The sequence below is a fragment of the Ischnura elegans genome, chromosome 1 (genome assembly GCF_921293095.1).
Source record: "Ischnura elegans chromosome 1, ioIscEleg1.1, whole genome shotgun sequence".
In the NCBI taxonomy this organism is placed as follows: Eukaryota; Metazoa; Arthropoda; class Insecta; order Odonata; family Coenagrionidae; genus Ischnura; species Ischnura elegans.
The window spans coordinates 94,762,325-94,780,229 of NC_060246.1; the positions used below are offsets into that span (position 1 = coordinate 94,762,325).

At 40.1% G+C, this 17,905-nt stretch overlaps 1 protein-coding gene across 3 annotated transcripts; it reads left to right on the plus strand.

The window, feature by feature from the left end:
- Window positions 1–1,134: 1,134 nt before the first annotated feature.
- LOC124166558 lies at window positions 1,135–17,599 on the plus strand. Of its 3 annotated transcripts, none has more exons than XM_046544129.1 (6): window positions 1,135–1,298; window positions 4,172–4,991; window positions 8,971–9,627; window positions 10,541–11,191; window positions 13,757–14,413; window positions 17,247–17,599. In XM_046544129.1, exons 2-6 carry the CDS (start codon window positions 4,227–4,229, stop codon window positions 17,277–17,279), a joined length of 2,763 nt encoding a protein of 920 aa, XP_046400085.1. In that variant the 5' UTR covers window positions 1,135–1,298; window positions 4,172–4,226; the 3' UTR covers window positions 17,280–17,599. The 3 variants fall into 3 exon arrangements, with proteins under 3 accessions (XP_046400085.1, XP_046400079.1, XP_046400092.1); XM_046544123.1 differs by lacking the exon at window positions 1,135–1,298 and adding an exon at window positions 3,873–4,044; XM_046544136.1 differs by lacking the exon at window positions 1,135–1,298 and adding an exon at window positions 3,873–4,044 and having other exon boundaries at window positions 4,176–4,991.
- Window positions 17,600–17,905: the final 306 nt, after the last annotated feature.

Below are 17,905 nucleotides of genomic sequence, written 5' to 3' on the forward strand. Positions count from 1 at the left end.
CGGTGTCTGATTCAAGGTCCTTGATGGCAGCTAGATTTATGAGTTTACGTCTATTTGAGAATTTTGATATCGTTTATTGCATTATTTCTTTGTTTCAGCTATTTAACACCCATCTAAATACATAATGAAGTAAACGAGGTTTGTTTGCATGCACTTTTTTATGCATTAAATTTTCGAAAAAAAAGCACTGCCACGTTAGTACGGACTCGACATATTTATGTCCATACTAACGGGTTGTTTCACCACGTATTTTTGTTTCATCCGTGAAAATCTGACTTGAGATAGAGCTATATTACTTTATAGCTATAGAACTTTAAGAGGGGATAGTAAAAGTACCAATGCGCACTGTTTGAGATCTCAAGTATTCCCAGTGAATGGGTGTGGTGTACTAAGGTGTCTCACTGGATATACATCGCAACGATACGGGCGTTAATATACTGTAGTATGCCATCAGTGGGGTACCCAGGAATTTCTTTCTGGGGGGGTCCAATTAAACCATGGGGGAATACACTTTTGAAAAAACAAGCCACTAATACAAGTAGAGTTGTGAACTAATTAAATGAAAGGATCAGATGAAAGCAGACGTCTTTAGAAAAGTTCATGGTTTGAGACACTCTTCACGATACACGTTTTCACGATATTCTTTAATCATTACCGTCAAGAAATCTAAGGCTGCAATAATCATAAAGATGTACCACAAGTAAATACGATTAGCCGTGAAAAATTAGTAATTTATTCCAATAATTTTCATTTATCGTTGAAAGCTTGGCTGGTAAGGTAATGATCGGAGCACATGGCGTATGATTCAACCATTGATGAAAACCATTCGTGTTGTGTTTTAATAATGTTTCATTGTTATTATAATTATTTGTTATTGTAAATTTTATTGTTGATTTTATCATTTATTATTTTTATTGTTGATTGATTAGTTAGTAGTATTAACTTAATAGCACCATTAATAAGAAGTTACTCAATCCTAGTTTCATAGGGTATTATACTGATCGTTTTGTACTTGTGAGGTCCGATTAATATCAATTGTGGTAACAGTTAACTTCGTGGGTCTTAGTTTAGTGAGCAACTTTTCTTCCGTGTTTCAGGTTTCCAAAAAGAGAGGAAAGGCGGCGTCCTTTAATAACTCTATGCTTGGTCCGGTTACCCTACGGCGCCTCGGGTCCTCCGCTTATCCCCCTGCAGGCAGTGCTGCTTTTGAGCGGTAGGGCGCGTTAACTTGAACGCGACATTCACGATTGCCGCCCCGTACTATTGGGATAATAGCTCACAAAATCACTGAGATGCAGGTATTTAGGTCATCCGGAATTCCTTGAAAAGGATTTTACTCACTATTAGGATTGTTAATTAATAATTGTGCACCGACTCGAGGACATTTTAGCACAGATGAAGGAAGTGTTATTGTCTGTTTTAACAAAATGTTATTTAACTGCAGAAATCTGCCATTGACTTTGGAGCGCTCATCCCACTTTCGAAAATATTGATGAAAAAACACTTTTCGAATGATCAAAAACTCCGCTTGCGGCCTTCGAAGGTCGCAAGCGAAGTTTTTAATTTCTCGTCTCCTAACAAAAAAAAACATTTTTTGTCTAAAAACTCTAATACGAATGATTTCATCTGCTTCATGGACCACCATCTATTTGCCAAGACCATACTACGTAAATCTTGGCGAGTCACTTGCGTCGTATCCATAACTGCAGTTCCTGCCCATGGGCAACTACACTCTGAATGACCTTCGGCACAAACTTCGACAAAGAATACTGAAGGGAGACTGATGCTGACAATGAGCACTAGACTGGGAATGAGCGAGCCAATCGCTTAAACGGCACGATCGAAATTTTTAACGCTCGTAAATGTTACTTAAATTGTTGCTAACTTTGTTTAAACTTAATTAATTGTTATAAACAATATAAAACTTAAAAATAGCGTACATTTGTAGTTCTTAAACTATAGAAGCGGTAAAAATGTCAAATTTTTTTTTCGTTAAATAGTTTATAATTTCCTCCCAGAGTCCACACTCCAACAAGAGGATTACATTTTGTTACCTAAAATAATCCTCAAAATATCTCTTCCTCCACGAAAAATTTCCTCTTCCTCGATCGGGAGGAAGTATTCTGGCTTCAGAAACGAGAGAGAGTTTTTTTTCTTTCTCCCTTCTCCTATACTCCCTACTCGGAGGAGGATCTCGAGACTTTCTCTCGGAGTTCCTCCTTGAGGAGGTGAGTGTTTTAAGAGGAAACCAAAACTCCCAAACCCTGCATAATGGGACACTAGCTGGACGTCCGCTGGACATCCGAGATAGGACAGTGTGCGGACAGATGGCCAGGACAGCCGGCGGATGTCCTCTGGCTGTCCTGAAAATCCGCGGACACTGAGAGGACGCGGACGGACGCGCAGCGGACGTCCTCTGGCAAAGATGTGCTGTGTGGGGATTTGGGAAAACCCAATTTGTTGAATGGAAACATTTGCACATGTCCAAACTGAAATAAAAAATCTGGGTGCTCACAGGGGTAGCCATAACGGACATAGGGCCTGGGGGGTGGGGAGCTAAAACGTTAGGTATACTGTCGTCCGCACGCGGCTGCCTCGCAAACAACCGTCAGAAGAGTAGCATAAAACCGTCAGAAGAAGTAGCATGAAGGCACCGCAAATAATAAATGAGTTCATTACACTCAAAAGTTAGGGAAAATCCACTCTCTCAAACGGACTGCTACGCATATCACGCCATGTTCCCGACTGCCCACCCCGTGTATTGCGGGTCAGGGGGCGCGAGAACCGCCCGATATCATTTTTATTTACCAAGAAAAAATAGGAGAGGTGCAGGTAAGAACAGGATTCTTCTTTTCAGCCTAATGATACAGACTTCAGTCTAACAGGGTGGTTTCCTATTATTTTTTATTGGATAAATCGAAAGATTATTACTCCTGGAATACGTATTTCAAGCTATTAGATTTTTAAACGACGATGTCTATTTTTCGCGATAAAATGAAAAGTGAACATTTCAAGCGCGCGAAAACGCGCCGACTAAATATGAATGATGGGAAAAGCCCGAGTGACGTCAATCGGTGACGTCACACAGGACGTGTGTGACGTCGTTCTGGTTCCCGCTGCCGCAAGTGAGGTGACCTTGGGGCGGGGCTTTGATCGCTGATACCAGCTGATACGGCGCAGGATGCTAGCAGGTAGCAGAGCACCCTGCTAGCTGCGGTAGCGCTTGGCTTAAATAAGGATTATTAATACCTTATCAAACGATGAAAACTTTCCGACCGTAGCCAGTTTTAATAAGTGATTATTAAGACATGTTTCCCTGACCTCTGTGCCCCATGCATGCATTGGAAATCTCAGACGATGTAGAACTCCTGACTACTCGAACAGCATCTAGGTCCTTGTGACGTCACGTGGATTGGCATCGCATGGACGCCAAATTGGCCTTTTTCAAATGAGGTTAAATTGACCATTAATATTCGTCTAAACTGGGATTCCTAAAACCAAATAATTTGTATATTATGAATACACTAATGGTGAGTATAACGAATCGCAATCAATGCCTTTCGTTTTCTTTCATTTGCTTTGATGAAGGAAACTACCCTATTGAAACGAAAGTATTCAACAAATTTTCTTTAAACCAGCGAAAGATTATATAGGTATATTAGTACAATATTTGTAACTAAAATAAAACTATTTTTTCAAGGAAATAATCTCATAAATCCCATGGCTTGCCCCTCCCCCCTAGACCATGGCTTGCCCCCCCCCTTCCCTTAGAACATGGCTATGCTCCCCTCCCCCCTAATTATGATCCTGGGTACGCCCTTGAGCGGGGGTGCCGACTGAGTCGCGCAACAATGCTCAAGGTCGAATTCTTGGATTTGTTTCCCTGACAGCATTTATAAACAGTCTGCTGTATCAGTGTTGTGAACCAAAAAGAGTACATTCTTTGCGAAGTGATATACACGGTAAAAAGTATTGATTAGTGCGGAATATTTCCCTTGAATATATTTCAAGACCTACCCCGCTTCGAGATCTTACTTGTTAAGAGTAAGTTATTTGTTACGTGTTTAATGAAGTGCTATAGTAATATAATGTTCAGCATGTATCATAAAGAGTATTTGGAATTACTTAGCTGTCAATTTCTTATTTTCTACTCCCTCATTTGCCCGGAAAGGCAGAATTCCCCGCCGAAGGGATTCACCGAGACCCACGGACGTGAAGGACATTCGATGGATCGGACCAACAGGTGTCCAGGCCAAAGGATGGAACAGTGTAGGATGGATAGGCTCAAGGAAGCCTCGAGATTACTGTCTATGAGACGACCACTAGAGATAAGACAGTCCCTGTTCCGGACATACGGCGCTCTCAAGTCGCAAATCGAGCGATCAATCGAGGGAGAATACGTCCCTACCGTGGAGGCCATGTTAACTTTGATGTGGGATGAATTACAGAATGGGCCGTCGTATGAATGCCTGCGCAAACTTTCGCATTCTGCTTTCAGAGAGACATTGCTCTGGAGGTTACTGGATAAGGTGGTAGCAAAGATTGCACACATTACTCGCCGGGAGTGTTTTTTATTACAAATGGAGAGCAGGGTTCCTCCTTACGTCGGGAGTTGCCCGACGAATCTCGAACCCAGTTTCTCTGATCCAACCTGCGAGATATGTGGGGTGGATTACCATGCAATGGGAATGCGGGGTTCCCCAGTGGACTATCACTCGTCTCCGCTGAAAGTATGTGGTGAAACTAGCCGTGTTCAACCAAACCGTTCGCCAGGGCTCATCAATGAATCATCGGAAACGCTACAATCACGGCCCATTGGTAATTCCTCAGTGGATTATCACGCGTCTCCTCCAAATGAATGTGGTCAAAGCAGCCGTGTTAAACAAAACCGTTCGTCAGGACGGATGGATAACTCTTCGGAAACGCAGCAATCACGGCACATTGGTGATACCTCTCGTACGACAGCGGATTGCCTGAACTATGCGTACATGGTAAGAAATTGTACCTCAAACTTCTTTAATCTCTTTATTTAGTAAAATTTGATTTGCTCTATATAATTTGTGTCGTCGTTTAAGTACTGCGGATAGGGAAATGTAGATGTATAGTCATTCGTTATATATTTGCAATCAATGCCTTTCGTTTTCTTTGATGAAGGAAACTACCCTATTATATAATATACAGTTTTGACTCCTGCAATTGCATTTTTGACATGATATTTTACCTATGTCCAACTGTTCCCCTATCATCAAATTACAGTGCGCCATGTCAAAACTGTGCCATTAAAAATCTTTTTTCAATTCTCGAAAAATTAACTTTTTTTGTACAACTGTTAACCATAATCTTATTAAGAACAATAAGAGGAAATTTCTGAACCCACTCCACAGAGAAAGAAACTTTAACATAATGTCTCAATTGCTTCCTTTGGTAAAATGTTCACAGTCGTCCATTTAAGATCCATGATTCCATTATGAACAGCAAACATTTTTCCTCAGGTGGTGAGAATCTGCCCTGATTCCAATTCAGTAGTTGTTTCTCCAAAAATATCACAAATAATTCCTCTCTGAGTCCTCTATAAACTCTCGAGAGTTATCAATATTTTGTGAAATGATTTCCTTTCATTTTATGTTGGGTAATGTATACTCATTTCATCAGAGATCATTTAGTCTAATTAATATCTAAATTCACATTTGAGGTAAAGACATATTCTAAGAATTAATTCTCCATTTATTTTCTAGGGGAAACAATTTAAATATTATGCGCACCAAGAATGATTTTACCCATGAATAAATATATCGATCAACATGCAGGGATGCCAACTTATATAAAAATATTGGAGGGGGGGGGTCATACTGGAGCTGTTGCCTCAGGAAATTTGATATATAATGAGTTTTAAAGATTTTTAAAAGCATTTTAGAAGAGTCGTATGTTAAACATTAAAACCCCTGAAAACTTAACTCCTGATAACTTGACATTCCAGTAAAATCGACAAGCCTGACATCTTCTCTTTCCACTAATAACAACATTTTGGGGGGGCTCTGCCCATATAGTTGTTTCCACTGTCATCAGGGATTTGATCCCGGACTTCCCGAATGCTAGTCAGTTATGCTATGAAAGATGAGTTGGCAAGTTTTGTTGTTGATAACTGGTGACATAGGTGGATCCAGGGGGGGGGGGGCACGGGGGCACGTGCCCCCCCAGACCAGTGGCGGCTTGCCCATAAGGACTCTCGGACGCCGCCCCTCCCAAATATTTGAAAAAGTAAAAAAAATAAATATCCATTAATTTATAATTATTCATCTGATTAATCAAAGCGTTTTTTCAGTCCCATACATCGAAAGTGTTGGAAAAACACTAAAAGAAATAGCGCGAGAAGTTCGTATTTGTAGCCGTGGGGCGCTGGCCAGAACGTCCCAATCCATCCCCATACAGTCATATGGAGAGTGGTAGTGGTGGGGGCCGCTGGTGCTATGACGCGTCTAACGTTGCGTCTTATGGATGTCTTGGGACGTCGTCCGAAAATGCGCAGAGCGACGAGTGAGTTGACATCGCTGCGCAGGCCGGCGGGCGTATAATCTGGCGTCTACTTGGTGCTGCCACAGAAAAGGGACCTACGGAATCAGAATGGTCACTGTACTGGGTGTAGTTATACGATTTAAATTTTTAATTACTGGTAGGTATTGCTACAGTAAATAAATTATCCCATTATGCTTGCGTTTTTTGGTGTTTGAATCCCGGAACACATAAAATCCAACCAGTTAAAGGCCGTATTGATGAAGGAAAACTATTCTCGAGTATTTGACACAGTTCTGTTATGATTACGAATTTCAAGAACCTTGGGGAAACTAATATTATAATATTTAGGCCTTAACAATGTATTCATATCTTCCCGATGATTAGAAATGCGGTACCTATTTTTCAGATAAATTTATCAAAAGACCTGCAGTATTAGGAAAAATCAGTTAACATTCCCACTGATTTATAATTTAAGAAATAGTTGCGTGCGTGATAGGGTGAAGGATTAAATATGATTTAAATCGTTAAGCGCGACTTTAAATAGAGTCATTCCATTAATGTCATGAAGTGCCGCGTACAATGCACCTTTTGTGTGTAGGTTCATCATTTTTCTAGCCGTCCTTGTTGTATTAGTTCATGTTCACCTAATTCCTCAGTGGCAGAGCGGTAGCTGTCTGACGGAAAATGCCCACTTGGGTCTGATTTAAGTGGCCTCGAAGAGTTCATATCAGTGCGGAAATCCTTACAGCTCCCATCTGTGGCTCAGTCGAGTCGTCTTCTTTTACGATCTAGAACTTATTTTCTATTATATCATGGCAATGATTTCGAAGACACGGTTATTCCAAATGCGACCCGTTGGCGTCTCGTGTGTTTACCACATATGAATCTTAGACTCAAGGAGATGGTCAGTGACGTCCTTTGTTTGCTTGAATGCCTTTGCTGACCTTAAATTCGTCCCTCAGCTGAATCAGCATTAGTGGACCACGACTTCTATCTCCCTTGAGTCGTCCTTATAGTAACGGCAAGACTCTCGGAAAGAACGGAGTGAAATGAGTTCAGACATCATTTTCGAGGAGTTAATTGTGCGTAATTGCCGATTAAGAAGTTTCTTAGTGCTGTGTGTACATTCAAGAAGACAATTTTGAATTAATCAATAGTGCTCGTTTTTTTAAGGGAAATATAGGGAAAAATTGTCCCAATTCTGTGTCCAGGCACCTTGTTCTTTTTGGTCGTATTTTTCGTCGGCCTATTTTGTGTCGTCCCTTGATTATTTATAGACTAGTGCCCTTGCCATGTGTTCAATCAGAAAGAAATTGTTGTCCAGCGCTGATTTCAACGAACGGGTAATTGATCACTTTACTGGACAAAATGAAAGACGGATGGACTTTTGCAATATAACTAAAGGCCTGTGAGTATTTCATATTTTATTAAAAATGTGTGAGAAATGTTTAATTGTTGATTTTAAATCATACTGTATTCAAGAAGCAACGCGAACACCGCCATCAAAGTTTACATCTGCAATAGCAAAGCGCGCGCATTCTAGTAGTGTTTGTTGCCTAGTGGAAGTCAGTGGCACTCTCCTCCCTCAGATGTTACAAGTGTCATTGCTACCTAAATCATTGCAAATATTGTATAGATTTGACAAATAACGCATTATGATTGCAAAACGAACAATAGAAGTGTATTGCGGGCATATCCGCACGAAGAATGTAGACGCTAAAACCTAAAGTTACGTATTTTCGTTTGTATTTGCAAAATATCGCAGCAAATATATTTTTATTCTTCAAGATCATTGATCAGTATCATCGAGAGTCCGGACTAAGCCGATCCGTATGACCGAGAGTCTACTGCATTTAGTATTTATTGATCAAGCTTTATTAGGAAAACTAGGTATTTTTGTTGAAAAAAACGGAACGTATGGCATCACAGAATTTAATTCCTAGATTGCCGTAAAAACTTAATAAAATACACGAAATATTAAAAAATTATGACCCCCCGGTGGAGTGCGCCCCCCCTAGCATTTGACTCACGAGCCGCCACTGCCCCAGACCCTCAAAAATATGCAAGATTTTTAATACGGTCCCATTATCATTGCATTCGTTTTGTATTGCGAGGTATCCTTGTGCCCCACCCAGAACAAAATCCTGGATACGGCCTTGCTTGTGCCCCTCCCAGAAAAAAATCCTGGATCCGCCCCTGACTGGTGACATAGCTGGACGTCATTTGGGGGAACCAGAGATCCAGTTCCACCCAAGGACTATGCTTTGTTTAAAGGCAAATTACGTAGTCGGAATATACGTATAACTCTTCATCTGCATTTGTTCCTTGGTTCAAAATTACCTGTTTAGTGCAGTGGTTCAATTGAAATATTCTCTAGCAAGAAATATTTCATGGAATTTGAAAAGTTTTAACCATTGCTTTCAAACATTCTTTGCCTCCTTCTGCACGGCTACGTAGCATACACCACCGATGGAAATCCCGGAGACTAACAGAGGTCCAGGCCAAAGGATGGAACCGTGTGGGATGGATAGGATCAACGAAGCCTCAAGATTACTCTCCATGAGACATCCACCAGAGATAAGGCAGATCCTTTTCCGGAGGTACTGCAAACTCAAGTCGCAAATCGAGCGATCAATTGAGGGAGAATACATCCCTACCGTGGAAGCAATGTTAACTTTTATGTGGGAGGAGTTAGAGCATGGGCCATCGTATGAGTGCCTGTGCAAACCTCCAGATTTTGCTTTTAGAGAGACATTGCTCTTGAAGTTGCTGGACAAGGTGGTAGCAAAGATAGCACACTTTACTCGGCGGGAACGTTTCTTAGGACAAATGGAGTGTAGGGTTCCTCCTTACATGGGGAGTTGCCCGGCGGATCTCGAACCAAGTTTGTCTGCTCCAACCTGTGAAGAATTTGGGGCGGATTTCCGTGCAATGGGAATGCAGGGTTACCCAGTGGACCATCACTTGTCTCCGCCGAAAGTATGTGGAGAAACTAGCCGTTGTCAACCAGGCCATTCGTCAGGGCTCATCAGTGAACCATTGGAAACGAAACAAACATTGCCCAATGGTGATTCCTCTCCTACGATGGCGGATTGCCCAAATTATGTCTGCACGGTAAGAAATTGTTCTTCAAACTATTTGAATCACTTTATTTAGTAAAAATTTCATTTGCTCTTTATATGCTTTTTGTCATCGTTTAACTACCATGGGGAGGAAAATGTAGATGTATAGTCGTTCTAATATTTAATTTCAAACATTTTTCAATGTCTTCAAGAACAAACCAAATGCCCAGCACGAAATATGTGGGAATAGGAGAAATGTTTATCAGGGCAATTATAAAATACAGTTGTGTCACCTTTAATTGCATTTTTTTAAAATCATATTTTCGACCTTTATCCGACGGTTCCGCTATAATGAAATTACAGTGCCCCATGTGAAAAAAGTGCCATTAAAAAATCTTTTTAAACCTTAACAAATTAATATTATCTTTGCTGCAAGTGTTAATCGTATTCTTAGTTAGAACACTAGGAGGACATTTCTAAACCCACTCCGCAGAGAAAGAAACTTTAACGTTATGCCTCAATTGCTTTATTTTGTAAAATGTTCACAGTCGTCCATTTAAGAAACATTATTATGGTATACCAAACAATATTTATGGTATAAATATAAAACTCAACAGGCATTCGATCCCAAATACCCCTAATGCCAGTCAGGTGTGCTATGAAAGATGAGTTGACAAGGTTTGTTGTTAGTAACTGGTGACATAGCTGGAAGTCATTGGGGAGATTTGGAGATCCAGTGGTGCTCACGGCATGTGCTTTGTTTTGAGGCAAATTACGTAGTCGGAACATATGTATAACTCTCCATCTGCATTCTTTCCTCATTTTTGAACCAATAGGTTCAAAAATACCTGTTTAGTGCAGTGCTTTGATTGAAATATTCTCTTGGTGGAAATATTTCATTGAATTTGGAAAGTTTTAATTATCGCTTTCTTACATTCTTTGCCTCCTTCTGCCCGGCTATGTAGCATACACCACCGATGGAAATCCCAGAAACCAACAGAGTTCCAGGCCAAAGGATGGAACCACGTGGGATGGATAGGCTCAAGGAAGCCTTAAGCTTACTCTCCATGAGACATCCACCAGAGATAAGGCAGATCCTTTTCCAGAAGTACTACAAACTCAAGTCGCAAATCGAGCGATCAATCAAGGGAGAATACATCCCTACAGTGGAAGTCATGTTAACTTTGATTTGGGAGGAAGTACAGCATGGGCCAGCGTATGAAATCCTGCGCAAACTTCCAGATTTTGCTTTTAGAGAGACATTGCTCTGGAGATACTTACAGATGGTGGTAGCAAAGATAGCACACATTACTCGGCGGGAATGTTTCTTAGGACAAATGGAGTGCAGGGTTCCTCATTACGTTGGCCTGCCAGATCTCAAACCCAGTTTGTCAGCTCCACCCTGCAAAAAATGCGGCGTAGATGTCCATGCAACGGGAATGCGTGGTTCTTTAGTGGAATATCAGTCGCCCCAGCAGAAAGTATGTGGTGAAATTAGCCGTGCTCAACCAAACTGTTCATCAGGGCTCGTCAATGAATCATCGGAAACACAACAATCACGTCCCATTGGTGATTCCTCTCCACCAAGAGCAGACTACTCAACTTATGCTTACAGGGTAAGAATATATTCCTCACATTTCTACCATAACTTTATTTGGTCAAAATTTGATTAACTCTTCACATAGTAAACTCTCGTTAATACGAACAACGTTTTTACGAAGCAAATTGTTGGTCCCGACCAAAAGGCCTATCCAAGGTATAGGAAAAGAAACATTACGAAAATTTCGTTTTTACGAAATTGCGAACCTCAGTCCCGGTCCCGGCGGTTACAAAATGAACTTTAAGAAGTTCCAGGCATAAGCTATGGCATTTAAATGGATATTTACTACACTAAGTTATAATTATCACGCCACGCGTAAGTTCTCCTTGTGTACTGTGACCAAGAGCGTCATTTATGGTTCTTTTTTCACCATACACACAACGTCATATAATAAGTTTCATTCCTGGGGAATCATACTGACAGACTCATTACAGTTCGTAAAATTGGTGTACAGTTAGTTCTCTGCCTACGCACATTCGATTTATGAACTTTCAGAGATGCCAGCATTCTAAAATTTCAAATTTCAATTTTGGCACCTTTAGATTTTGCCGTTTCTACGCGGTGCGGCATAGAGGAAAACGTACTCTGGGCATAATCAGAGCAAAGTATCATTGAATCCGGTGTGAAGTTAGGAACTGTTCAGCGACACCTGTTGTTCCTTGCCGTGGGGAGCGATTTTTTTCTGTTCCGTCTGCGTTGCACGCCCAGCTAGATCAGTTCCTCACAATCGTGAGATAGCGCACAGTTGTTATGAAGTGTTGCATTCCGCAGGATAACCGTACTCCTCGATGCCTTGCATACAGTTCGGCCCTGCAAGGGTTGTCCGATGACAGCACAATAGGAGGTGCGGATAACCCTGCGCCAGCACGGTTTGCAGCCAATCGCTAACCCCCAAACGCACCGCACACCATCACCCAGTCATACGACGTTTTCAAATGCATATAGAGCAGCGAAATAAGCCTGATGCACTAAAACATACCCTTTCTTCAAATCCCCAAAACAAGTGATTCTTCCACTGGGTCCTTCGCGCTCGTCGTCCTTTCCGTATCCTTTCTTCACGGAGCCCTTTTTAGGCGTTTCTCTTTCTTACCTGGCAACGCTGCCCTATGCCGAAACAGAAACGAATTTTCCTATTTATATATATTTCCTCGTAATTTAATCGCGTTTATAACATACGGTTTTTTCCGACGATTCCTGAATGAAACGTTCATACGAACTTCATTATTATGAACCTCAGTTTTTCGGTCCCGTGAACTTCGTAATAACGAAAGTATACTGTAATTTGTGTTTACGTTTTCCCACAGCAGTAAGGACAATGTAGATGTATGTTGTTCTTCCAATGTTTCATTTAAAATATTTTTTAATGTCATTAAGGGTATTCCAAACACCCATCAGGTAACACATTAGAATAGGATAAATGTTTATCACTGAATTTAGAAAATAATGTTTTCACTCTCATAATGGCATTTTTGTAATTCATCTTTTATAACAATCTCCAACTGTTCTGCTCAAATCAAAGTACAGTTTGCCATGTGAAAATAATTCCATACTATAAAAAGAATTTTTTATTCTTAAAAAAGTAACATATCCTCTTCTTCAATTGTTAATCGTATTCATATTAAAAACTGGAGAAGGACCTTTCTGAAACAATCATACAGAGACAGGAACTTTTTCGTGATGCCTGATCAATTGCTTCCTCTGGTAAAATGTTCTCAGTAGTAAATTTATGATTCATGATTACATTGTTAACAGCGCAAAATAGGTGTAGCCAAAGTTTTTCTTCAGGTGGTGAGAATCTGCCCTGATTCCAATTCAGTAGTCATTTCTCCAAAAATATAATGAATAATTCCAAAACATTTCTTTTGATTCACCCTTTTCTTGTATAAAGTATGTTTTGCTAATTTTAATGCGTATTCATAAGAAAAAATACATCGTGTATTTATCGTGTTTTTAAAGCTTGTATGGTGAAAAATATTTTTTTATGATATCTTCCTCACTATGCGTTACCTTGATGAACTTCAATTGGGAGAGTAATAAATGTTTTGTGAAATGATTTCCTTTCATTTTATGTTGGGTTATGTATACTCATTTCATCAGAGATCATTTACTCTGATGAATATCTAAAGTAACTATTGACGTAAAGACATATTCTTTGAAGATATTCTCTATATCTGTTCTGGAGGAAACAATTTAAAAATTTCGTGCACCAAGGATGATTTTACCCATGAATAAATATAAAAGTCAACAGGGATTCGATCCCAGATACCCCTAATGCCAGTCAGGTATGCTTTGAAAGATGAGTTGGCATGGTTTGTTGTTAGTTATTGGTGACATAGCTGGATGTCATTTGGGAGATTCGGAGACCCAGTTCCGCCCAAGGCATATGCCTTGTTTAAAGGCCAATTATAGGTAGTCTGAATATATGTAAAACTCTTCATCTGCATTTGTTCCTTGTTTCAAAATTACCTGTTTAGTGCAGTGCTTCGATTGAAATATTCTCTTGCAGGATATTTCATGGAATTTGCAAAGTTTTAACTATAGCTTTCTTACATTCTTTGCCTCCTTCTGCTTGGCTATGTAGCATACACCACCGATGGAAATCCCGGAGACTAACAGAGTTCCAGGCCAAAGGATGGAACCGTGTGGGATGGATAGGATCAACGAAGCCTCAAGATTACTCTCCATGAGACATCCACCAGAGATAAGGCAGATCCTTTTCCGGAGGTACTGCAAACTCAAGTCGCAAATCGAGCGATCAGTTGAGGGAGAATACATCCCTACTGTGGAAGTCATGTTAACTGTGATGTGGGAGGAGTTACAGCATGGGCCATTGTTTGAGTGCCTGTGCAAACTTCCAGATTTTGCTCTAAGAGAGACGCTGCTCTGGAGGTTGCTGGACAAGGTGGCAGCAAAGATTCCACACTTTACTTGGCGGGAACGTTTCTTAGGACAAATGGAGTGTAGGGTTCCTCCTTACGTGGGGAGTTGCCCACCGGATCTCGAAGCAAGTTTGTCTGCTCCAACCTGCGAAAAATGTGACGTGGGTGTCCATGCATCGGGAATCCAGGGTTCTCCAGTGGACTATCACTCATCTCCGCCGAAAGTAGGTGGAGAAACTAGCCGTGTTCAACCAGACTGTCCATCAGGGCTCATTAATGAATCATCGGAAAGGAAACAAACACGGCCCATTGGTGATTCCTCTCCTAAAAAAGTGGATTGCCCAAATTATGCCTACAAGGTAAGAATATGTTCCTCAAATTTCTTCAAAAACTTTATTTGGTCAAAATTTGATTTGCTAATTCAACGTCGTCCTTTCCCTATTGCCGTAAGAAAATATAGATGTATATTGTAATTCCAATGTTTCATTTAAAATATTTGTCCTTGTCTTCATGGCTATTCCAAATGCCTAACATGAAATATGTGAAAATAGGATAAATGTTTATCACGGCATTCATAAAATACTGTTGACTCTTGTAAATGCATTTTAAAAAAATCATCATTTAGACCAATGTGTTACCATTCCGCTACAATAAAATTACAGTGTGCCATGTCAAAAACATGCCATAAAATGAAAAATCTTTTTCAAATCTTGAAAAAGTTATTTTCTTATCACTGAATGTTAACTGTATTCATACAGAAGCTGCTGGAGGATCTTTTTGAACACACCATACAGATACAGAAACTTTTTCAGGCTGGATCAAATGCTTCTTTTGATAAAATGTACATGGTGGTCCATTTAAAATCCATAATTCCATCATCAACAAAACTGAATAGGTGATCCTACGGACTCAATTACGAGGAAGACCATGTCTTTAATTAAAAAGTCAGGCATTTCTGAAGAAGTAGCCAAAATTATTTATCCTCATGCTCCGGCACCTCCCAGACTGTATGGACTACCGAAAATTCACGAGGAAGGTGTTCCTTTACAACCTATTGTGAGTGCTATTGGATCTCCCACTTATAAATTGGCTAAGTAGGTACCTTGCTGACATTTTGTCTCCACTTGTAGGTGTTTGTGAACACCACATAAAAAACTCATCGCATTTTGTGGGGATCTTGGAAAAGCTCACTTTGGAGAAGACGGATATCATGGTCAGCATGTTGTTTCTTTGTTCACACGGGTTCCTTTAGCTGATACGTTCAAACTTCTGGAGGAGAAATTTGACAGTGGGACGGTAATGTTATTCCATCATACGCTTACATCCACCTTTTTTTAAATACAACGGTAGTTTCTACGAAATGGCAGATGGAGTTGCAATGGGATCCGCTTTGTCACCAGCCATTGCCAACTTTTATATGCAAGATTTTGAAGAGAGAGCCCTTTCATCTGCTCCGTTACGCCCTAAATGCTTCCTAAGATATGTTGATGACACCTTCATAATATGGCCTCATGGATTAGACACTCTTCACACTTTTTTTTGGACCATGTGAACGACCAACACGCGAACATCAAGTTCACTATGGAGATAGAGCGGAATAATAAGATTGCCTTTCTTGATTCTTGTCCACCAAGGTTGATAAGGATTGAATTAAAATCGGAGGTCAGCAATGAAGCACGATTAATGGGACAGTCTGAATACATGCTACCTCTTAATGCTTTCAATGTTCAAGATTTTCAAGCGGAATAATAAGATGTCCTTGTCCATTGGAAAGAAAATGGCAAACTGAGTCATAGTGTCTTTCGTAAACCCACACATACAGATCTGTACCTCAATGGCCATAGTCACCATCATCCTTCTCAACGTGAAGCTGTTCTTTCCACCCTGATAAATCGTGCGAGAGCAATTTCCGATGCGGAGAGTCTTCCTTTGGAGTTGGACTATCTTAAGAATACCTTCCGCCAGAATGGGTATGGAGAGCAGCAGATCTCTTTGGCCTTCAGAAAATCCTCAGAAACTGCAAAGGGCTCGGTAATGAAGGAAGATCAGCCTAAACCAACAGCCAGGGCCTTTTTACCCTATATTTCTACGGTATCGGGCAAAATTTCTAGGGTTTTGAGGAGGTATAATATTGAAACCATCCATCGACGTATGACAAGTTTAAGAGACCGCCTCGTTTGTGTAAAAGATCCAATTGGCTTTATGACTCCTGGAGTTTATAAAATCCCCTGTGAGTGAGGTAATGTCTACGTGGGGGAGACTGGGCGAACAATATCTACTCGTCTCAAAGAACATCAAAGGCATTTCCGACTTAGTCAACCGGAAAAATCAGCCATAATCGAGCATAGCCTTGATGAGGACCATAAAATACGGTGGGATGACACCAGAGTTTTACGGCGATCAAATCAATTCTGGGATTGTATAACCAAAGAGGCTATTGAAATAAGACTTGAGAATAAGAATGTAAACAGAGACACGGGATATTCGATCAGCAGCTCTTGGAATAGAACTCTTAAAAGAGTTATGCTTGCCAGAGCTAAGTCTTTGCTGGTCCATGGTCCTCCATGACAACAAGGGACTCGACCAATCCCGCCCCTCCTAATGCTGCGCTTCAACGGTCACTTCAAATTTTCTGTCAGTAGCCGTGAGAATGGGTAGCGAGTCGGTACCAGAAAAACGTCGGCGCTCTCATATAATCTTACCCGCGCGGTATCCCGTGAAGAGTTTTTACATGTAGTTCGCCGGGAAAGTGTAAAATCTTACATTTATAGGTCTTGCCAAAGTTTTTCCTCAGGTGGTGAGAATTTGCCCTGATTCCATTTTAGTTGTTGTTTCTCTAAAAATATCACCAGTAATTACAAAAAAATTCATTTAATATTCCTTTCCTTGTGTAAAGAGTGTTTTACTAATTTCAATGCGTATTCATAGGAAAAAATTGCATTGTGTATTAATTGTGCTTATAAAACTTCTATGTATTTATGGAGAAAAATAATTTTTCATAATATCGTGGTCACTACATATTACCTTGTTGAACTTCAATAGGCAGCAGTAATCAATGCCTTGTGAAATGATTTTCTACGATTTTATTTTTGTGGTATAGGTACACCTTCATCAGAGATCATTTATTCTAATGAATATCTGAATTCTCATTTGGAGGTAAGTCATATTCTCATAACAAATTCTCTTTTCTAGAGGAAACTACCGAAACATAATGCACCCCAATGACCAAACTTCTGGATTCTTCATTAAGAGAGATGGTGCTCAGAAGGTTACTGGACAAGGAGGTAGAAAAGATTGCACACATTACTTGGTGGGAGTCTTTCTCAGGACAATTGGAGTGTAGAATTTCTCTTTACCTGGGGAGTTGCCTGCCAGATCTTCAACCCGGTTCATGTGCTCCTATGTTGAAGAATGTGGAGTGGTGATCCTTGAATTGGGAATGTGTAGATACTCACTCAATGATCACTTATCTTGATTTTCATTTCAATTCCAAATGTTTTATATTTTTGTCGTATAATTTTTTCATCAATAATAAATAACTCTGAAATTTCAGTGTAAGAGTTTTTAAAATTTAGTACCTTAGTTTAATCCATAGATGTTATCATCTATAGATTGTATCACCAACTGAGCCTCACAGGACATTACTCAGCATTAACCCATCTTTCTTCTTTTGTTGCACACTTTTGTAGTATCACTAATTAGTTTGGAGTACTCATCAATGTTTTAGTAAGCTCTTAATTTTCCGTTGAAATGGTACCTACCATTGGAATAATAATAAATATTTTCTAGAATTTCTATATTCTTGTCGGGTTGTCTATCGGATGCTGGAATTAAAATTTCGATTTTATGTG